This window comes from Antedon mediterranea, chromosome 1, assembly GCF_964355755.1.
Source record: "Antedon mediterranea chromosome 1, ecAntMedi1.1, whole genome shotgun sequence".
NCBI classification, from domain to species: domain Eukaryota; kingdom Metazoa; phylum Echinodermata; class Crinoidea; order Comatulida; family Antedonidae; genus Antedon; species Antedon mediterranea.
This window is the reverse complement of record NC_092670.1, coordinates 30,376,337-30,401,048: the sequence shown is the minus strand read 5'-3', so window position 1 is coordinate 30,401,048 and position 24,712 is coordinate 30,376,337. Positions and strand designations below refer to the sequence as shown.

The following is a 24,712-nucleotide window of genomic DNA, read 5'->3' as shown; positions in this document are numbered from 1 at the left end:
AAAGACACTGCTAAAAAAAGAATTAAAAGACTCGGCTTTATCTTGGTCATCTACAACAAGTTTACCTTCAAAATTTCTATGAGTAGGAATACCAGATCTGGTATTTAACTGAGAATTTACATAGCGCCAAAAAGACTTTTCATTGATTTTAACCTCATTTGCAATCTTATTTTCGAAGATGTTTGTAGAACTCTTAATCAAATTGACCGTTATCATTCCTTACTCTAATAAACGTGTTCCATTTGACACTAGCACAGTCATGCCCTTTACGTTTTGCTTTGATATACCGTTTCCAGCATTTATTCTTCTGTTTAATAGACTTATCAACCTCCTCAGTAAACCACAAAGGTCTCTTAAAATTTCCAGACAAGTGTTTCTTACACTTTGGAACAAACTGTTCCATACCTCTAGATAAAATATCATCAAAAGAACCGTGCGAGTGTAATCCGTCCTTATCCAATAACTCAGTGTCCCAATCGACACTATCAAGAAAACTACGAAACTTATCATAATCAGCATGGAAATAATTTCTGACCTCTACCACCTCATCTTTGATTAAATTAACTGGAATTTTAAATCGAAGTACCATATGATCACTCTTGCCTAATGGTGGAGCTTGAAGGGCCTCACTAATAGAATCCTCATCAGATGTAAGTACCAGGTCCAGAACATTAGGCTGTTCTCCTATTCTATAACGGGTTGGGTCTCGTACATGCTGAGCTAAAAATAAGTCATTAATGGTGTCGAAAAAATTATGAGTATTTTTACCATCTTCACCAGTCACATATCCTAGCTCCCAATTAATACTCCTATAATTGAAATCTCCAACTATAATGAAATCAGAACAAGAAAAGGATGCCACTTTTCTAAACAGAGAACACAAAGCAGAATTATTGACACTAGATCCGGCGTCACTTCTATACACACATCCAATTAAAAAGGTGCGATCTTTGACTCTAATCTCAACAAACATGGATTCCTCAAACAAAATATCTTTAAACCATGGAGGTATAAAATAGAAGGAGAGAGCTCGAATGTATTGTAGCGCGTTAACAGGATGTCGCCATGGTATTTTCAAAGCCGAAACCTTGTGCCGACAGCGCGCTGCGCGGACTTTGTTACCAACGTCAGCCGCCGCCTATAGTCAGCCCTCTATCACAGAGGAGGTGAGATCCTAAAAAATACACAAACAAACACATATACTTTTGGCATGCGCAGTGCTATTGTTTGTGTTATAATTGTTGCGCAATCAAATGTTTGCTTCCTGCTTAAAAAATCTCTAAATATTGATACCAAACACATTTACATGACATTTTAAGCAAATTTTATCAGGCTCCCATTATAGTTGTTATTGTAATTTACTTGCTGTTTATGCAATTATTAGTCTGGGTTCCAGACGGAGTTTTGTCTAAATATTAGTAAAAAGATAAATATTTTGGCACATATGGCGTTTCATACGTACACTACTTGATTTTGGATACTCCGTCTGGGGAAACACGCACAAGTCACGTGGTTTGACACCAAGAATTCTTGGTGCATACGATTATCCGGTTGACTAGTTTCAGCTGAATGCGATTGGCTACTCACTCGTACACTGTTTTAATATTCATATTTCAGAATTTCAAAGACTCAACAACTAAGATGATGCGCATGCGCTATGTTACGTTTAGACAATGTGTACTTGGGTACATTGATGAACGTTTCTGAAGGCTAGAAATTATTTTATATGCCTAGTACTAGTACTATAATAGTCTGGTAAACATTTGATGGTATTTTTCCCAAGAACATGAAAACTTGTCTTGATATGGTAGGCCAGCTTCTCCGCAAATCAAACATTGAATGGATCATTTATTACGCGGAGATAATTTTGATTTAATTCCAACCCAGACCCTGTCCTGCCTGTTCTGTGTGGTGGTGTAGCCCTGTTGCCCTGTTGTGTGCCGGTGGTGGTATGTAGGCCTACTTTATTGGCGTTTTATTTGGCAGGTCATACGTGCGAGTTGTAGGACCTACAAAGGAGGCCTAGGCCAAGGACTAAACAATTAATAAACAAAACAACTTGGCATTACGATTTTATATTTCAACAGTCTCGATCGTACATTCAGCACTGTACGTACTCGATCTTTTTCATTTTGAAACAAAATGATCATTGGTTGATTCGAAATCCATATTTACATACCGCCCGCCCCATATAGCCAAATACGGTATGATAACATACGTCATTCTTATCGGATGTTAGCGGTCTGCAAATCGATTTCTATACGTGTTTCACAAGTCTGTATTTTCAGACAAAAATCGCGGTCGAAATAAAAACAAATAAATAAAAAAAAAGATAATACAGACTTGGGGCAAGTCTAATGCAATTATATGTATTTCGATAAAATATTAATAGATCATAGATAGATAAAAAATTTGCAGACAGCAACATTGTGTCCATCCGTATTAACATTGACATTTGAAGGAACCATGTGGTATTTCTTATTCTTATATTGACACACGTACAACCTTTCATTTTGTTGTCTATTAAATGATATAAACAGTGAACAACTCACTTTATAATTGTCAGGATATTTATCAACATCATCTGATTGTAGTATTGATCATGGTAGTATTGCCAGATTGCATAGTGATGCATCAATTAAAATGGTATACTTCCAGTAAAATCCATTTTCACCAATAGCACTATTGATATCCAGCAGGGAAATCACTGCTACAAGTACTAGTTGATCCAGCGACCATTTTGTACAATTAAGGTTTACTGCTCAGATTGTCTCTTAATTTGACTAATTCCTCTAGAATTATTCTTTTTAATATATGCAACATGGAAATTAAAGTAATTTCAATATTTAAAGTTTGGTTCTTTGAAGAAATATATTATACTAATTAAAGTATTATTCCTTTTTTATTTCATACCTGTTTATGAATTAATAGATGCTGACTATATAACTTTACAATAAAATTTAATGACAAAAAAACAAAACAAGATCGACGTTTCGGAACCATCATGGAACCATTTTCAAGATCAAGTGATCGATTTATACAAAGAAAAATTATACTAGGAAAAATGATTTCAACCGAATATCATTTTGTATTGACACTTGGTGAAAATTTAAGTCATAGCAAGGGCAAACTTTCTATAGATTAAAAATGGCATGTTTCACAGAAAGTTAAAGATGCGACAAATCAATTTCTAATCAACTTTCTACGCGTTTCATGCAATTTTAGGCATATTAAAAATTCCCACGTGCACGCAAATTTTTACGCGCGTGGTGCGCACATAGTGCTAAAAACAGCTTTTTTCGCGTGATTTATGTTTTTCAAGCCTTTTCTAGTAATTTTACCAACTTTCAAACAATTTCGACTTCAAATCACGTCATACGAGTACGAATTGGACAATTTGCGCGCGTTTTTGATGAAAAAGTTCAAAAATTCGTCAAAATTATGCCAGTCATAGATTCTAAACTACTGTACGTGGTGAACTTTTTTTAAATTACATATTCTGGAAGTTGATGAGTTGTAGATTTTGGATCATTAATCAATATGGCTAACTGGACATTGTGACGTCATCGTGTGGCCACTCGAATATAAAATATAGGACTTTTTTCTCTTTCGTCATAGCTCATCATATTTAATAGAGCGCATCTTCACTTATCCGTATTCCATTTCCTCCCATTTTTTAATATTGTCTAGGTCAATCAATTATCTTTCGCATGATTTAACATTTTTTTAATTGTTATGACGTCATCATGTTCAAAAGCATGAATAACTTGGGTCATTTATTTTCATCATTCCATTATTAAAATTTAAATATGTTATAGCTCCTCAGAATGAAAAGTGATACTCATGATTAAAACGTTTTCTGGAAGCTGTTGAATTGTAGGTACGAATTCATGTACAAATTTTGCGCATCGGCTGTTGTGACGTCATCATATGACACGTTGAATTATAAAAGTCGTATTTCCATATTTTGCATCAAAGTTCATGACATTTAAAAGTGCGCGCATCCTTATTCTACGTATCCTAATTTGTTCAACACGTTAATATGTTGTTACTCAGATAATTCCCTTCCAAAATTCCTATCTATGCGTTTCATTATGATGACGTCATCATGTTAAAAATTGGATAAAAAGGCGGGTGCCATTATTTTCACCTATGCTGCACTGTATATAGTATGTATACAGTATATAGTGTATACTGCGTATATACTTAGACACAAAAAACAGAGAGCACACTAACAACATCTTCATTTCTTCAGGTCACAATGGCATAATCGTTTTTCTGTGCGTAATATTCTAACGTATGACATGCACGTGGCATTTGTCGTGCGGATAACCTAACTCGTCCATAGTGACGAGTTCAAATCTAATTATAATGTATTGTTGTGATATATTTGTACAGTTTAGTAAAAAAGGTTTTATTATGTGCATCCTTATTCCTTATCAATTATGTGTATAAGTACATGTTAATATAGTATACAAATAATAAATGTTTATGAGTGTAATGGTCCAAATAATGCCATGAGGTGAATGACGAAAGGTTATATATTTGTACCATTACACGAATATAAAACATTTATTATTTGTTTTATATAACATCTAAATAGATTTCTGTCATTTGAATCAAATAAAAGGTAGGCCTAGCCAAGGCCTACATTTGATTCACATCACATTTATTAAAACAGTAACGTTTGGTGAATTTAATAAATTTGGTAAATGTTAGTGTTAATTATGTCAACACGACCAAACAATGCTAGCCTAGCAAGGCTAAAACGCCTAGGCCTAGCCTAATACTAACAGGCACTCGGTCGCGTTTCATTTCATTTAAATTATACAAAAAAAAGTGTATAATTATTAGCTCTCAAGAAGAACTACACCACTAACATAACCATCGTTAATACTACTTTTCCTGTATATTTTTTCTTTAAAAAATGATTTTTTTAAAAACATGATGAAACGCAGATTGTCCACAGACAACGTAAAGCTGGCGGCAAAAATGTCTTACATCTTACAAAGTCCTACATTTGTAGTCGCAATTTGGTTTTGCCGATGAATTAAGGATGTACCCGAAATAGTCTATACAATTGTAACAGTGGGGCTCCTATAAAAGGCCCAAAAACTATGCAGTGTTCTTCAATCTTCGATCATGGAAACCTGTAAAGTATGTGATGAGAATGTTGTGTTTAATCAAGAAGCACTGCAATGCATTATATAAGCAAATTAAAATTATTTGTTGGTCAGGGTTAGGGTCTTTTTTATCATGGTATACCCTATGCATTCAATATACACATAATTTACTAGTATCGTTTTGGTTTTCAGGATATTTTGGTGGACAGCGATGGTTACCAGTACACTCAAAAAGTCGACAAGAGGCGTGCTAACATTAATTGGCGGTGTTGTGTTCGAAATAAGCTTGTGATGTGTAAGGCTAGTGTCATTGAATGTGATGGTCTATTCTTGAAAGAATATTCGAATGTTTTAATTTATTTTTTTGTTTTACAGGCGGTTTTCAGAAAAATCCAAGAACTAGGTCTACAACGGGCTTATGCTAACGACAACGGCACACATGAGGTACGCAATATAATTTCAGGTTATACCACGTTGCCAGATGGAATTACCAAAAGATTCCTTTATTTGTGCGTCCAGTACGGCGTAAATGTAAAAGATACCCCTAACCCCCTTTATTTTAATCTGAAAACGTTCATGTCGTGTTTCGTGTTATACATATGCTATTTTTTGTTTATCTCTTTACAGTTACTGAGACAGGTAATGGGATTGCCGCTATTGCCGGCCGAGCACATTGCTCCCACATTGGAACGTTGGGGACAACGTAGTTATCCGCCAGCTATTACTGTATTTGTAGCGGACATGGGTCGATAGCAACACGTTAACCCCTCAAGATTGGTCTGTTTTTGGGCAAGCAACGAGGACCAACAACGACCTTGAGGGATATCCCAACAGACTGAATCGAAAAGGACGACATGGTAAGAAAATTACTTTTCAATTATAATATTATGTATTATGTTGTTAACTTGCTCATGATAATTATAGTATATCGTTATTTTTTTTATTGCAGCAAAACTTCAACTCTACCTCTTAATCGGGCTGCTGAATGAAGAGAATCAGAATGTTCACATCACAATGGAATTAGTTCATCGCAAAGATGTTGACCGGCTTCAGCGCCAAGCTTACCGACGTGCAACTAGAACCCTCTTACGCCTCTGGGACGAGTATCGCGCAGGCCAACGATCAGCGAGATCGCGCATTATATCAAATGATGTTCGCGAGATGTTGTAATTAGATGAGATAGATGTAAATATTGCTAATAAATAAAAGATTATATACAGATAAATTAAATAACGTTTGCAGATGTAAATAAAAAGGTTTCAATTTTAATGATAAATGTAAATATTTGTATATGTATACGTTTTTGTTTTAAAAATAAGAAGATTGAATGATCATTGACAACAGTGTGAAACGAGTTTGTTTTGCATTACATTAACGTATCTATGTTTTGCTTAAAGAATTGAATAAATGTAAACATATGTAAATATTTGTGTATATGTTTTTGTTTTAAAAATAGAAAGATTGAATGAATTGACAAAAGTGTAAAAGTGAGTTTGTTTGCTATTTTTCCCGTCAGAAACAAATAGAATATTTACAAAATATATTAAAATATAATGCTTATAAAAACATTTTTAAAAACGTTAAACTAATAAAATATTGTATTTACAATATTTATTTAAATATAATGATTATTATATAAAAACATTTTTAAATAAACAACTAAAAACCTTAATAAAGCCTACACTTCGATCTTTAATTGGAGCTTACAGTGTACAGTACTGCATTGAGCGGCGTTCCATAGAAATCGCTGGAAGTTCGATTTACCGGAAGCGCGACCAAAATGAAACGCGACTGAGATGATCCGATACCTTATAGTCTAGGCCTAGCTAGGCCTAGACTGAAAGACAGCAATACGAAACTTCGACAGGCAACTGGAACTTATCTAGGCTAATTATTATATAAAAATGATCTAAATTTAAATGCCTTTTGATCTAAATTAGTACATTATACTGTATATCTCTCCAATAATGTACTTCCATCGCGAAATCAGTCATAACAATACCGTTTGCGACGAACGTACAAAATAGGTGGCGCTGTTGTATTTCAAAAGCAATATTTTCCAAACAGGAACAGATTTTTTTTTCTCATACACGAAAAAAAGTACTATTAAACGATCGTTTAATAGTGCGTACTATTGCACGCACGTGACCCACAATCGTCTAATCAAAGGAATTTATTTAGGTGTTATATAATTTATTTTAAGCAACTATAGACCTTAGAAACTATTTTTTTAATAGTCCACCAAGTCAAAAGAATTCTTTACTTTTTTGATGTTAGCAAAAACCATGGAGGTATAAATGCAAAATCTAAGCATCATTGGGAGGGAAACTGCTGTGCACTAAAATCACTATTACTAATTATTTATTAAGCAATTTAGTGAAGATGATAGGTATTTATGTTGTCCTTAAGCCAATAACAATATATTGATATTGCTTTATACTCCAATTTCACTTCTAAGTACAAGATGATATAATATCAGGAACCGAGAAAACGGTCAGCATTACTGAAAGTGGGTCAAATGGAGTGAAATGGAGTTGTGGCTTGGTGGTTATGATGATTGGCTAACACTCCAAGGGTCCTGGGTTCAAGTCCCGTCACATGTCAGGATTTTTTTTTAAGGACAAAATTACAAATCCACTCCCAAAGACTTGTAATAAAAAAAAAATTTTAAAAATAGGGTAGGCACAATTTTTAAGTAAACGAAAACCCACGTGGTCGTGGATTACTTCAGTTCACTTCCATTTGTAGGATGATTTATGTAGGCTATATACAGTAACTATATTGTTATATCTTTCTAAAACAAAAGTGACAAATTAAATTCTAGTTGGTTAATGGTTTGGTCAACGTTTAATTAAATATAAATATGCTTTAGTGCGTTAAACTACTTGTAATAACTTGAATGACCATTATCCTTACCACTACTATTATCAATGGCATCGTCACCATGTAGGCCTACAAAAGCATTTGAATTTACTATCACCATCAAAAAACATTATAAGATATAATATATACAACTGTTGATTTAAAATAAAAATTTACAAATGATACGAAAGAAACGATTATTTTTAACTCTAGGGATACCGAACATGGCGTCTTCTAGGAATATATAGAGCAGAAGGAGCCTCTGGCTACAAATGATTCTATCTGTGATAGGGGTCTTACAAGTAATAAATTACATTTCCCCAAATTTGCTTAAGTGAGAGATGGCCTGATTATTATAGTTTTTGAGGTTTTATTACTTTGGTATAAACTGCATCTTCATCAACTTCATAATGAATAGATCCAGTAGAATCTATTGATATTCTTGATATGTTTTCACCATTAGAAGCATTGTATTCCTCCTCTGTAACAGTTCTCTTTCTAGTCAGTTCCTCGGGTACACTACAAAAGGTTCCATCATTATCATCAATAAATTGAGAAAATATTCTTGGTTGTTTGTCACCTTCATCTGCTTGTATATTTCTTTGTTCCTCTTCCTTCCGTAAAAGTGTGTTTATTCTGTTTAAAATTGATTTTGTGGATTTGTCAACTTCTGCATATAGATCTCCATTCGGTGCTGGGTAATTAGTCACCTAAAAAAAAAAAGCGTTAAATGAAAATTAAAGAAACCTACTTCAATCCAAAAATCTGAAGTTTAAATTCTAATTGCTTTGTTATTTTGAAGTATAACCATTTGTTTAATGTATTGTATTTTTGGGATCAGAGTTTCGTTCACAGTTTAATGTATTGATATTAATACTATGTGAATTGTATTGCTGTTCTCTATTTCAAGCCTAACGCTTAATAAGGGCCAAAATTTAAATAGAAGGAGGACAACTAAACATTATGTTAATAACCTGTATATTTATCTGCTAATACAGAATCCAGAATTATTATTTTTCTCATACTGTACCTTATATTGTGCAGCTCTTTTAGGTTCAACTGTTGGTAATGGTGGTAATCTTTCGCTACTGAATTCCATATCTCCTATTGACATGTACTCCGAGCTATAATGACCAGTATTGTCCTTTTGATAATCAGTAGCATTATTATGTTCATGAATTGCCTCTGTATCTCCTTCATTGAGATTTTTCCGATCCACAGCTGCATAAAATGGATCATCTACAATATCTACATGTCGCACGTTCATTCGATTCGAAACTTGGTGATCTTGATGTTCTGTGAATTGTCCATGATCTACTGAAGCATAACATGGATCAAGATCGTCTGCCTTTTCTTTTTGCCTATTTGTTTCTAAATTAGATTTCATATGCCCGCTGGTATTCTGATTTAAACAACTTAAAGCTTTATTATGTTGAATATTATTCTGACCCACTACTACAGCGTTAGGCTCATCTGTTGTATCTGTTTCAAAAACCATGTTTGTATGACTTAACTGCTGTGTGTCTAGTTCATCATCTTCAAACTCAATAGTGATAACCTGGTTGTTTTCTTGGCTTTCAAAGTTATCCAAATCCTCCTCCAAAGCCTCATTTTCTCTGTCAATTTCAGCTACCCATCTTTTATTTGGAAAATCCTTAAGGTATATCTCCTCATTGTTACTCTTTTTATAATGCTTTGCTATTAAAGCTATAGCCATTACAAAAAGTATTACACAGATTCCAGCTAATGTTGGAACAATGATCACTACTTTATTTGTGTTATCATAATTATTATCATTAGTTAACTTTGCAGTAGTATTTTGAACTTTAAATGTTGAAGTAACAATTTCATTTTGTAGTAATTCTTCTGTTTGAACTTTAAATGTTGTCATCACTTTCTCTATAATTGTTGATTCAATATCACCTGTCTCCTGTTCAGAGAAAGTCATTGTATGTAGAGTTGTGTTTTCACTGGTCACTGTTTCTCCCACTGTTGACCTGTCTGTTATCTTAGTCGGTGTTATGATTACTTGTTTAGTAAAAATGTTTTCAGTTGTCAATTGAATCCGATTACCAATGACACATTCGTTTGAATCTGTTGATCCTTCTTGTGTAGCTCTACATATAAACCATTGTTTACTTGTAACAGATGCTATAGACAAATCATACACCAATGTGGTTGCATTAAATCCCATCTGACTCTTTGATGTCAAGTAAGTACCTGTATGATCAATCCAGTGGAGTGTTATCGGGGGATTACCTGGTGAACTTGTACAAACCAATCTCTGTTGTTCCAATTGTGAATCAGTTTTTAGTGTAATGTTAGAACAAGTAAGTTGAGGAATTGAGTTTCTAATTATCAATGCTGAATCTGAGATAGATGAAAGTGGTATTACAGGACCTTCTGACATAAATATCAAATAACAAGTATATGTTCCGATGTCACTTTCATCAATGTTATTAACCTGTAGAGTCTGATTATAATCAATGTTGTTAAGAGATGAATTTCCATAAATACTGTACTTGGCAGGATCACTCAGTACCCTGTCATTATCTACAATTCGAATAGTGTCATCTTTCCACCATATTATCCAATGACCATGCACTGCTTCATAAATCGTCAGTTGTACATTGCAGGTAAAGTTGACAGAATCAGCTCCAACATCAGTAATAATGTAATTTGGAGTAACTGACACATTGGAAGAACTTGTCATTTGTATAATATGTAGGAACATTATAATGAAAAACGTAATGAAAAACGTAATGCAAATAGCCATCTTTTCTTAAATTGTGTTTAAATAATCTGAAAAGGTAAAATTTAATTTGCTTACTTTCATTTTTAATATAGAATTAAACACCTAATGTTGGTACTCTTTCTTTATAATAATAAGGTAATATATACTTCCTTTAAAAATGAATGAAAACAAAAACTAATTGTAATTGTTATTTTATTTTTAGTAGGCCTACACTACTACCAAAAATGACCAATTCTTTCTATAGACATGATTTATATTATATTTCAAAACACGCTGGTGATAGGATTCAAGATAAATTATATTATCATTAGATTCTGATTTTTAGTAAAAAAGACTAACATATCAACATATGAAAACTATATTCTTTGATACCTATGGTCTGATCTCTAGAAAATGTAAACAATAACAATTAATTAATCACAAACATTGTAAGAAATATCTTTATTAAAAATTGTACTCACCTTCAAACAATATTATGCCTAACAAACATGTATTGTAAAGACAGCATTATTTCTATACATAATTATAAGATACATAATTATAAGACAGGCCTCTTACGTTATGTACACACTACTGTATGTAAAGGACAAAATAGTGTTGGTGATGAATCAGTACTTATTCGTACCAAGTAACGGTTGAATGCCTCTCTAAGGATGACTCTTAAAATACTGTAGTCATTGTGCATTGCTTACTATTGTTCCTATTATTACGTCAATGGTTTCCAATTTAGGTATAATAATAATTATTTATATGGAGTTTACACTTTTACAACAGTGGCACTCGACCAAATGGAAAGTGCATTCAGAAGAAAGGACAACAAAATATACAAAAAAAAACATCAATTACGGTAAATAAAAAGTCAATATAGGTCAACACATGGTTTCTAGGGATCATGTCAAAACAATTCAAATATAGTAACTGCAATACCATTGATAATTAACACTACAGCAACAAGAAACCCACTGACACCTAAATATACAAAACTACAAAAACAAAGAAATAAACATAAAGAATAAGTTAGAAACTGTACAATATAAAATGAATTGGGCAACAACAATGTAATCACTGTTGTGTACAATTGGTACTATGAAGTTACATTCACCTAGTGTACTTAACTAAGTGAATACTTAAACTTAACAGAAATAAATAGATTTTTTGTTGTGTACCAGTACTGTATAATAAACAAAAAGTAGTTTAATAGGTTCTTATAAATGTGTATTAAACTAAAACTTCTAAAAAAGACTACGGTACTATTAATGGTTTGGTCACCAAAATAGTTTACAAATTTCTATTTAAATGTTTTAGTATCTTACTAACTCTTTCAGATTTAACAATTAGTACTTTTTACAATCATAATCTATTTAGTTGGGCCATTTTGGTATAAAATTGAAAATTACTGTATCATTAATAATTTATTAACTTTGTTTGTGTTGATATGCTGCCATTATTATACCACTGCTCTTGTTAGTGTTTAATTTTATTTGATTATGATACATAACAACCTATGACTCACAGCATACTGGGTTTAGACCTAGGCTAGGACAAACAAAGTTTATTTATAAAGTAGAATGGCCTCATCGGTCGAGCTTGAAATCGGTCGCGATAAAATTAACATCCGGTATCTTGTATGGAGCGCAGCTAAATACGCTTTTTATCATATTAGTTGGGTTTAACATATAGCGGTAGCGTTTTATTTTGATAGCGCTAATTTGTATGGGCGCACTAGATAGGTACATTATCACCGTTTCTAGTGTGTTTTTAATGATAACGCTCATTATGTTTTTAATTAATTTTGAATATAGACATTCTAATAATACTATTGACATTTGTTAAGCCTCAATCGGTATATTTTTTCAATGAATTTATAATGTGTTGTTTTAAAAATGTTTTTTGTTTTCTTTCAAGTTTTTGAAAAGATTGGAATGCCTCTGTTTTAAAGTTTTGAAAACGTTAGTAATTTAATAGTTAAACAAGTAGAGGCGCCTATTGCATATTTTTTTTAATCACAGTTATTAATTACGAAACTCGATCTATACCTACAAGTGGATACAGCTCAATGAGGTTTGCAATAAAGGAAGATGATGCATGATGATTTTTGCATTTCGCCACACTCTCGACGTGAGCATGGTTATAGGATAATAATAATAAAATATATAGATAATATGCCGTTATAAATCAATCTACAGTAGGCCTATGATGTACTGATAGATGCAAGAATAATAATAGATGGATGATAAAGGTGGACACGATTCCAAGAGGTAATCTGCAATATTTAAACATTGAGATTAACGAACGGCGTCTATGTGAGACACTGATTTTAACTTGGTTAATTATTTACATTAAATGATTTTTATAATGAAGAAATAAAAGATATTCAAATAAAAAACTATATTATGGTATCATCGACGTAGGCCTACAGTATATACGTAAATTATATATATCGTTTCACAAAAGCATGTGCAGGAGGCCTAGCCTATAGACGTTTCAAACGTATGGTTATTACCTGGCCATGGACAATGATCGTGTTTTGTCCATGATTTGACACACTAACAAGTGCATGTTTTTTTTAAAGAAAGGGGTATCCCGTCAGCAAAATAACGTACTGTTAGAGGAAACAGCTGCACGGCCATAGAATGCGCAGCTCTGATATAGTTTATTTCAGTAACTCACATTTTAACAATCCGCATATGATCATTTAAATACTAAAAATTAGTTTAGAAATTAGAAATAAAAATATACGCATCATCAATAATTATTATACATCTAATGATATCCTACATAACGGACATAGAACTATATAGAAATAAAAATAAGGTGATCAAATATATACAGTCTCTGCCACAGTATGCAATCAGTGATAAATATAAAAATGGATACGCTGGGCTATGTTAAAATTATTGTTTTTTTAATAAATTGTTCTCTTTTATATACGTACAGATCCTTCTCAGAGACCTGTAAAATGAAACACAAACAAACCCCGATGATTTCAACCGCGCCAAGAAAATTGTTAAACGTATGTAAAATAGGCTAATACAGGTATGCAAGAATTGCAATTGAAGTTTCATTTTTTACACAAAGGATTGGAAGAAAACCTACATCTGGTAGGCTAAATGCTTATAAGTATGTAATGTGTGCAGTCAGTAAAATTCATTGGATAACAAAATTAAATACAACATTTTACACTATATTTTAAATAAACTTGCTTGATTTACGTACTGCAAAGTAAAATTCAAATACATTACATAATTTCTGATCACAAATTAGGAAAGCCAGAGTAGGCATAAAAAAATTATGATAGGCATAAAAAAATAGCATAATTGGTTATCCGCACTTATTGACTTATTGTCAAGATCTTTTTTTTTCTTTTTTTTTTTTTCAATCTTATTCTTCTTTCTTTCCACGAATTTTGTTCGCAGCGTATCTCTAATTCGTGTTAACATAATATTGTATTACTTTGTCAGAAGATTGACCTCTAACTGTAGATTGAAATTTCTAATCAATTTCGCATACATTTTGTGCATGCCTTTATATATAATCACGTCTGGACTACTGTAACAGTATTCATGTCGCACTGCCCAAGACCCTGCTTAGGAAGTTGCAGATGTTACACAATAGTGCTGCCTGTCTACAGTAGTGTGTCGAACTACTGTAAGCGTAGAGACCACATAACACCTATCTTGCAATTTGCATGAACTGCACTGGCTTCCTGTGAAGAAGATATTGCTGCTCACATATAAATCTGTTCATGGTCTTGCACCGAGGTACAGGACAATGTTCTCACTCCACAATCTTCTTGTCGCAATCTTCGTTCCAATTCTCAGAATCTTCTTGTTTCTGCTAAATTGAAGACCATCTCATATGGTTACCGTGCATTATCTTATGCAGCTCCTATGAAGCTTTGAAAAATTTTTTTTTTCCCTTACCATGCCACCTAGATTGTTTTAGATCTAGTTTAAGTAGGACAGGAGGCGCCGAGTCCGGGATGACCGCGGCACAACTGGCGCTGACCGGGGTTCAATTAGACCGATCCCTGGTTAGCGACGAAGGCGTATCCCCTTAATCCGGTTTAGGTTTTTTTTTTATTGGCATGGTTGCAATTCCTTTTATTTTTGTACAGGACTTAGAGGTTTCACAACATTATATATGATATACAAATTTAATCTCTAACTCTGATAGAGTGTTCTAAATGACATATGATTAATAAATGCCGATTCAAAATAAGCGGGCCTTCGAGTTGTTAATGAAGGCTTGTCTGACCATTCCAACATTATCTAGAACTTGTTTGAATAACATGTTCGTATTTCTACCATGCTTTGAGCATTTGTCATCTTGGAAGAATAGCTTTTTCGTCATCCAATCATTATCGTATCAATCAGATGTGCAGCATAATTTCGTTGCTGGGTTTTGATGAATGTAGATATATCACAAGTCTTACAATACATATATTGTGAATGTAGATGTTGGTGTAATACAGTTTATAACAATCATCGTCTAAAGTGTTTTTTCGCTGATAACCATTACGGATCATTCGCTCTACAAATTCAGGAACAACATTTTGGTAAACTTGAGGTGTCATCTACCTGTATTTAAGTTGGAATCACCATCTATATTGTTTTATTAAATCAAGATTTAAGGATCAGCCAGGGCCCTCTCAGTTTTATAACTTATCTGTCATACTTTTCTTATGTTAGTGTGCCCTCTATTTTGTGTCCTAAGTATATACAGTATATACAGTATATACTGTATACATACTAAATACAGTGCATAATAGTTGAAATCAACGGGACACAATTCCAATTTTCAACATGATGACATCATCAAAATGAACACGTAGATAGCAATTTTGGAAGGGAATTAACTGAACAACAACATATTAACATGTTGAAGAAATTTGGATACGTAGAATATGGATGCGCTCTCTTTTAAATGTCATGAAATATGACGCAAAATACACAAACCAGAAATGGTGTTGGTAGTCTATAAGTGCTGCTTACCTGGATAAACCCGACAATAGCCCTTTTCCACGAAGTGCGAAACAAATACGAAAAGAAGAATTCTACCCGAATTCACCTCATAAAGAATGGTACATTCCGCTCTAGCGCCCTCTCGTGGGACCACTCCCACGTGTTACCGTCATCATTTCTCAAGACCTCTTGTCTGAGGGGACGGCGGGCGGGTGTTTATCCAGGTAAGCAGCACTTATAGACTACCAACACCATTTCTGGTTTGTGTAGTCTATTACGTGCCTGCTTACCTGGATAAACCCGACAATAGCCAGTGTAGCACCGGACTAGGAATCTAGTCGGCGGCGGGTGACAAGTTAGAAAATTGACTTATACATACCTATAGTCGAGGCTTTAGTATCGCCGTTGCCACTGGTGCCACGTTAGCGGAGATGTCCGACAGGTAGTGTGAGGTGAATGTCGACTGTGTTCGCCACCACGCCGCTTCCATGATGTCAGCTACAGGGACGCCCGAGAACAACGCCCACGAAGTGGAAACCGCGCGCACTTGGTGCATATGTGCCGGTGGCGGTGTGTCTGAAGAAGTGTACGCGTCTTGAATAGTTGCAACGACCCATCTCGCTATTGTTGCCTTAGCGGCCGCGCGGTATGGAGGAACAGAAGCGACGAAGAGGTGAGACACTCCGTCTCTAATCGTCTTAGTGCGGTGGATATACCACTTAAGAGCCCTGACTGGGCACCAAAGCTTATCTCCGTCTGCCGATGAAAAAGATGTGATGGTGGGAACGAACACAGCAGGCGGCGAAAATTTTAACGTCTGTGTCTTGGCAAGGAAATCTTTCCTAAACACTAGCCTCACGCCGGCCCGCTCAAACCTAACATGACCTGGTTCCAAGGAGAGAGCGTGCAACTCGCCTCGGCGTTTGCATGATGCTAAAGCGAGCAAGAACGCCGTTTTCAGCGAGACATTATACAGAGTAGCCTTACTCATAGGCTCAAATGGCGGGCGAGTAAGTGCGGTTAGGACGACGTTAACATCCCATCGAGGAATCAAGACCTTGACTGGAGGTCGTTCTCTGAACATTCCCCGTATCAGTTGAGTGATAACGGGAGATGCCGATATAGAGGAACCGTCTTTAAGTGTTGGCGTGATCGCGCCAATGGCGGATCTATAGCCCGAAATGGTGCGGACCTGAAGACCTGACTCGAACAGGTAATGCAGGAAGGCGCAAACTTGTCCGAGGGTGATCGACCCCGGCTCTACCTGTTGTCGCCTGCACCATGTAAAGAAATGTTTTAGTCGGCTATTGTAGACGGTAAGAGTAGATTCCCGACGAGATTTCGCCGCGAGGGCGGCAGGGCCATCTGGAATGCCTGAGTCTCGGAGCTGATCCCTGACAATGGCCATACAGTCAGGCGCAGGGATTGTAAGTTCCGCAATGGGAACTGAGCTCGGCCCTGCGTCAGCAGATCCTCGCGATCTGGAAGACGCAGGGGATGATCGTAGAGCAGGTCGAGAAGCAGTGGATACCACGCTTGTCGAGCCCAACCCGGGGCGATCAGGAGGACCCGGCAAGGATGGCGCTGAATGCGCGTCAGAACATTTGGAATCAGTGATATTGGTGGGAATGCATACGCCCATAGTCCGTCCCAATGTATGGACAGGGCATCCACCGCCCACGCACGTGCATCCCGGAACCGTGTGCAAAAGGTCGGGAGCTGCGTGTTGTCTGACGTCGCAAACAGATCTATGTGAGGCCGCCCGAAGTGGTCGAATATCAGTGCGGCGATGCTGGGTAGAAGGCGCCATTCCGTAGGACATAGTGTTTGTCGGGACAGAGCGTCCGCAACAACATTGAGGCTGCCCGCAATGTGGGCAGCCGAGAGCATGATGTTGTTGTCTATGCACCACAACATCAGTGTCCACAGGTGGTAGCATAACGTCGGGGACTTCGTGCCTCCTTGACGATTTATATATGCTACCACTGTTGAGTTGTCGGAATGGATAAGGACGTGACGACCGGCCACGTGATGTCGAAGGGCCTTCAAGGTCCTTTCGACTGCCCAGAGTTCTAGGAGGTTGATGTGGGATCGCGCCTCCTCGGCCGTCCAAAGGCCGGAGGCGCGAAGTGCCTTGGAGCAACCGCCCCAGCCTGTCTCGGAAGCGTCCGTCTCTATACGGACGTCCGGCAGAGATTTTTGAATTGGCATTCCCACAGTCAACCTGCCTTCCACCAGCCACCATTCGAGATGCGTCTGAATGAATGTATTCGACAGGACCACTTTGTGTAGGGAGTCTAAGTGCGGTCGGTAATGAGCCAGCAGATGCAGCTGTAAAGGTCTCATACGCAGCCGGCAATACGGAACTAAGGCAACGAAGCTGGCCAGACAACCCAGTGCTCTGAGCCATTCGTAAGCCGTCGGAGCATGAGCAGATATTAGATTGCGTACTGCACTCATTGCAGACGCGATGCGTTGTTGGGATGGAGATGCCAAGCCCGTAACGAGATTTATCTGTGCTCCGAGGTACAACGGGGATTGTGTCGGCACCAGGCACGACTTCTCCCGATTGACAATGAAACCTGCCTGTTCCGTTACCAGAAGGACATATTGTAGACTGCTCATCAGTCTGTCCTTGGACTGGGCCACGACCAACCAATCGTCGAGGTACATGAACACTCTTATGCCATGTTTGTGGAAGAACGACGCCAGCGTTCTGACTATGCGTGTAAACACGCGCGGAGCCGTCGATAGGCCGAACGGCAGGGCGACGAATTGGTACAGACGGTCGAGGATTCTGAAACGTAGCCAACGTTGATCTGCCTCTGCGATAGGAACGTGAAAGTAAGCATCTTTCAGGTCTATCGAGGCTGCCCAGTCTCCATGTTTTAAACCCAGTAGGATGGATGAGATTGTCTCCATCCGAAACCTCTGGGGATGAATGAACCGCTTGTTTAGACTCCTTAAATTTAGGATGGGTCGCCAGTCGCCTGTCTTTTTTTCTGTTAAGAAGACGGTGGACTCGTGCCCGGAGACGGTACATCGAGCGTCGATTTCCTCCACTGCTCCTTTTTGGAGCAGGGTGGAGAGGCCGTCCAGGAGCGCACGTCTCATGTGTGGCTCTGGAGGAATCCTCGTCGACCGAGCGCCCCCGCTCACCGGGGGGCTCGTGAATTCGATGGAATAGCCGTTCTTGATTGTGGAGAGAACCCACCTGTCCTCCGACAGGGTCTCCCACACTCGGGCGAACCGTCTTAGGCGACCCCCCACCTGCCCGTCGCTCGGGGGGACGGGCGCATCGAACGCGTCACCGGCGGCGCGCAAACGCACCCGGACGCCTACCACTCTTTTGGGTAGCGTCAGACCGTCCGGCCCTGCCTCGTGCAGTCCGGCCATATCGGTAGCTGTTGTTGCCGTATGGGGTGCGCGCGCGAGATGTAGAAGCCTGCGTGTCAGGCCGCGCCGGTGGGACATTCGACGGCTGCGGTCGCGACTGCGGCGGTACCGGAGCTGGGAGAGGGGGAGGTGGCCTGGACGGGCCCGAGCGGCCGCGGCTAGCCCGACGCTTCTGTGGGAAACGAGCGCGCGTTTCCCGACGGGCCTCCCTCTCGCGCGCCCATTTGTCCTCTTTTTGGGCGAAACTACCAAAAAACAAGTCCTTAGCCCCGAGGGACTCAGAAGCCGTGAACCTGCGATAATGCGCTGGCGCGATATCAGTACTTTGTAGTACGTTGACACGACGCGCGGCGGCAGAAGTTAAAGATACAAACGCCTGCTGGTCGACAATTAGCCCCGTGATCTGTTGCAGCAGCGCAATGACCTCTGTATCGAACTCCCGCGGGTGGTCCGGATCGGCCAAAAACGACAGCAAGTAGCCGGAGACGGATGTTACTCGAAGTGTCTCGCGGGCCGCTCTATCGATCGTGAGGAGCGTATCTTCTGTCTTCGCGGCCGTCGGAGCAAGGTAAGTAGTCTTTCCCGCTTCTAATCCTTGGTCCTCCCGAACCCGGTCCTTGGCGGCATCAGGCACGCCTGGCGCAGCAATGTACCTATCAAATTGAGCTCTAGGTACCGGAAAAGCGCATGAAAGAATGTTCGGCGCCGGTCTACGCGTACTGGTCTCGCGCGCGATAGCGTCCACGCGGTCGACCAGCTCCGGGTCGAGAGGAACGACTGGGCACGTTGTAACCTTACGGAGAGGCGTACGTACCCCAAACGTCGAGAAACGCTTTGTAGATGGGGTTGGCTTCGGTTCGCGAAAAGCGTATTCGATGCCTAGATATTCCAATACCGCCGGAAGAATCTTATTAACCAGCGCCTGTAGCCCCTCCTCGCCGGGCCTCCGCAACTGCGCGGCTCTCTCCTCATCGGAGATCGTGAGCATAGTACGGTCGCTCGTGTATCCCTCCTCCATTGAGGGTCCCTCAGAATACGACAGTGGCGTCTGAGGTGGAGGCACCGGAATATATGGAATATATGGAGGGCGTGGTTGAGGGAACACCGCGGGCTTGTCCCGTGGAGCAGCCCTCACCGCTGCCGCGATGGCTTGAATAACCGCTGGAGATAGCTCAGTATCCGCAGCGGGAACAGGCGCGGAACCCGCCTCTGGCTCATGCGCGGGAGCTGCGAGAACAACAGGCACCTCCTCGCGTGGTACGTTCTCAGCCGGAACGTCCATTGCAGTTGCGCCTTCCTCCTGAGGTGCGATAGCAACTGCTTTCTGTTCAATAACACGTCCCGCGGGACGTGGAAGCGATGCGAATTTAGCAGGCGTCCAGCGTACGCAAACTTCGCACGGATCTGACTGGCTGCACGTACGGCAGCTAACGCACCGCATGTGGCGGTCCCACTTAAGTGTTGCTCGTGGGCCCCTGCACTGGATGCACTCTTGTTTTGGCATGATGACGAAGAACGCCTAAACAAAGCACACAAACACACCCTAACAGAGTATCTAACGTACTATGCAACAGTGGATACGCCTGACTGATTCTAATAAATGCTACACAAAGCCGGTGAACAGTCCCGGTATGTGAAAAAATTTTTGCCTCGTGCGTAGACGAGGCAACGATTTGCAACGTATCCAACAACTAGTTCTCTAGTCTAACGGTATTTTTGCCCTGTTAGATTAACCAAACAGGGCAACGGTTTCCAACGTATCAATAATCAATGTATACTAATAGATATAAATAGTATATCAATAGTTCAACTTAGCCTCGGCTAGCTTCAGATAAGGTTGTATTTCTCCCTCGTTTGTGACGTATTGCAACGCTCAAACTTCGTCTTGTCTTCGTGACAGTACGAAAAGAAATGATGACGGTAACACGTGGGAGTGGTCCCACGAGAGGGCGCTAGAGCGGAATGTACCATTCTTTATGAGGTGAATTCGGGTAGAATTCTTCTTTTCGTATTTGTTTCGCACTTCGTGGAAAAGGGCTATTGTCGGGTTTATCCAGGTAAGCAGGCACGTAATAGACTATGAAAATACGACTTTTATAATTCAACTGGCCATATGATGACGTAACAAAATGAATTCAAATCTACAATTCAACAGCATCCAACATTTTAATCATGAGTATCACTTTTCATTCTGAGAAGCTAAAACATATTGAAAATACGAATAAGTGAAGATACGCTCTATTAAATGAGACAAAAATCCTATGTTTTATAAATTTAAGTTGCCATATGATGACGTCACATTGTCTGGTTAGCCAAATTATTGCATGATCCAATATCTACAACTCATTATCTTCCTGAATTATGTAATAAAAATAACTTTCACTGTTTATTTTAGAAACTATAAAATGTTTTTTTGTTTTCAACCTATGTTAAAAATGTGAAATTCATAAAATCACGCGCAAGTCACATTGCGCAATTGTAAACGTCATGAAAATGTTAGCAACTTCACGTGAATGACGATATGTTGAGAAAGTTACGAAATGTTGTTTTAGAGATATGCGAGACACAAAAATTACAGAAAAAAGAAAAAAAAGATAATGATCTTTGACAAATATAGTTGTATCTATGTGCATAGTGTTGTATTTTTGCGCATTACATTGAGACACCATGCAAGTAGTAAATTGTCAAAATTCACTATTAATATTTGTAAAATCACATCCTTTTTTACACTAGAGTAGTATGACATCACAATGTTTTGTAAATTGAGGTATGTAATTGTATCTCATAATACTTTTTTTCACATACAAAAGCAGAGGATCACAAGAAAACCTAGATAAATGGATTCTTATTTTAAATATTGCAATTTTTAAAAAACTGTCTCAAAGCGTAGTTGACTGACATCTCACTTTGTGAGCTCTGCCACCAAACAGCGTGTCTGTCCACGACATGGGCTGAGTTTGACCAATACACTGTGGCAACCCCCTACTCTTGCGAGATGCAAGTGCACACAAACCAGATGTGTACACTGGACCTCAATTTTTAAATCCTTATCCGATTATACTTGCTGAGAGATGCTGTGGCTATGGTTTGTGGCGCCCTGCCCTAACCACTCGACTTATTGAACAATTACAAGTTAGTTTGCCTACCTTTTGGTGTTTTTGCTATTATCCATTCTAGCAGTTCTTCTTGTGGTCCATTGCTAAATTCACCTTTAATGTTCCACTGCGACCTTAGCTGAGAAATTCCTGATACACCCATCAATGCAATGAGCAATATTACAATTGAATACTGACGTGTACGTGTTCCCAAAAAACTAAATAGCTGGAAAGTTAAAAAACAGGACAAATTATATATGTTGCTGCATAATGTTGAATAACCCCCAGGAACCCATAATGTATACCAACCGCAGCTGGGCTAGGTTAAATAAAGTAGAGTACTAGTAAGCCAAACATATTCCATTAACCTACTGTAATAACAATCAGACAATCACACCAAAGTAATTTGTCTACAATACAAAGATTCAACTGTGAAAAAAGTTGGAATATTCACCAATAGATAGGTGTACGAGTAAAGATCTGTGCGACAAAAAAATGTGATGTGCCCATTATGGACTTGATGATGGCATATCACTACCATATTTGGGCACATTACACATTTTTTGTCAAATAATTTGATAATGTAGACAGAGCTTTAGACAAATTACATACTACAATAACTTTTCACACAACTAGTATACACAGAAAGTATCCTGCACCCTCATTCTTTCAAAAAATAATAACCTAAACTGCAATAGAAATGTTATACAAACCTCAAATGTAAATATGCTTGTTAATGAAATGAAAAAAGAAGATAAGAATTACCTGTTTTGATGCAAATAAAGAACACATCAGACAAAGATGCGGTGTGAAGAATAATTTTAACCGCATAATGATGAGAGCCATTACTGTAAAGGCAGCTAGTTGAAAGACATGGTAAAGAAGCTTAAGAGCAAATAAAAATTGACAAAACAAGAAATGTATTAATTATATATTATTGTATTAATGATATAAACTTTAATTCATAGGCCTAAACAAATTGTCAGGGTAGGTCAACTTACTATTATGCCTCAATAAGTATAACACGAACAAAATAAGGTACATAATAATTTGGTAAAACTAATTAGGAGCTTTAAACAAATGTCACTAGTTTATGATTCTGTTAAAATAAAATGTCCCTTGAGTCAGTGTGGTCATATTTAGAAAAAAAATCAATAACCATGACTTTTATATATGAGGATATGGTATTTCACCATATCCTTATGTCTATTTTACAGTATGTCTGATTTCACAAACAGGCACATCCCTGGGTATAGTCCCACCATTGACTTTTGTTCTAGATGTAGGCTTCTCTCTAGCCAGTTTAGATGAGTTTTAATAAGAAATGTTTACCAATCATTTTTGTTCCTGAACCAGGCTTTCCCTAGGTACAGTCCTACCCCTCAAAGTAAGCCTAATGTCGTGTTCTAGGGGCAGGTTGGATTATACCAGAGAATATACAGTAGTACTAAGTTATATAGCATTTAAAATGTTTTTCTGGATGCAAACTTACTTCAGCATGTGGTTTTGGTCTTGGAACTCTACATAAAACAAATGATGAATATCAAGCAATCAATATACTTTTTTTGTAATTACATTATCATATACATTTTTGTAACTAATGTAAATTAAATAATTATTTCATATTACTCTAACATAAATAAAAGAAAAATTAAACAAATTATTTTAAAATGAATTGATAATTTCTTACGGTGGAAGATTTACATCTTTTGATTCATCTTCATCTTTTTCATTGGATATGTACGTCTGCCAAATGTTGTACTCCAAAACACCAAACTAGAAGAATGTTAAAATATAAATGTATAACACTTAACAGAAAATGTCTATCTAAATCACCTAGAAAACATACTAGTTCTCAATCAATCTGTGCAACAAAGAGCAAATTGATATGCTTTCCTCTTTAATAGCAGATAGTATGGAAACATTAAGTTTATTTTATTTTAAATGCAAATCCCAATGTCCCTGTATGCACACAAAATTAACGTGACATATTGTAAGAAAAGATACAAAAGACCACTATTATTATTATCTCAAGCTGTTCTTCTACACAGTTTTGGTGGATTATGTCCAGACAAAGGACCAACTACAATATTTAGTTTTTAGGTTATTACACCAAAAATAAAGATGTAGAAAGGAGAACCTAATTAACTCTATGTTGATTATTAAATGAAATACTTACATGATAGACGACTACTAAAATAACTATAATAGCACTTGGAATGAGTAATGAATATGATAACTTCAATATTGTCTAAAAAAAAATTATAATTATAGTCAATGATCAAATAAAGATTAAAACGTTGAATCACTGACTTGCCTCTTGTTATTTGGAGTCAGTTTTATACTATGCTATTTAAACATAATCAGTGCATCTATTGGTTTTTAGAAATAATAATTAATATAGTCAATTTCCATTTCTTTCTGTCATATGCCATTCTCTTCTAGGTTACAGTGATTTGGTGATTTCATATGTCATCTCATATTTAGGTTATATGCATGATATGCATATAACCTCTT

General features: G+C 37.5%; 1 protein-coding gene across 3 annotated transcripts in view; it reads right to left on the bottom strand.

Moving 5' to 3' along the window:
• Positions 1-24,712, bottom strand: part of LOC140063655 (protein C-mannosyl-transferase DPY19L1-like) — a 66,285-nt gene that overhangs the window by 30,171 nt on the left and 11,402 nt on the right. Inside the window, exons 13-18 of one of the 3 annotated variants that reach the window (XM_072110093.1) lie at positions 24,375-24,446; positions 23,886-23,971; positions 23,688-23,715; positions 22,961-23,080; positions 22,247-22,421; positions 10,760-10,787 (exon numbers count right to left, since the gene is read on the bottom strand). In XM_072110093.1, the coding sequence (XP_071966194.1) occupies positions 10,768-10,787; positions 22,247-22,421; positions 22,961-23,080; positions 23,688-23,715; positions 23,886-23,971; positions 24,375-24,446 (501 nt within the window). In that variant the 3' untranslated portion in view covers positions 10,760-10,767. Of the gene's footprint in view, positions 1-7,430; positions 8,696-9,015; positions 10,788-11,201; positions 11,312-22,246; positions 22,422-22,960; positions 23,081-23,687; positions 23,716-23,885; positions 23,972-24,374; positions 24,447-24,712 lie in introns of those variants that run through there. The other 2 variants (XM_072110092.1, XM_072110091.1) reach the window with 2 other exon arrangements.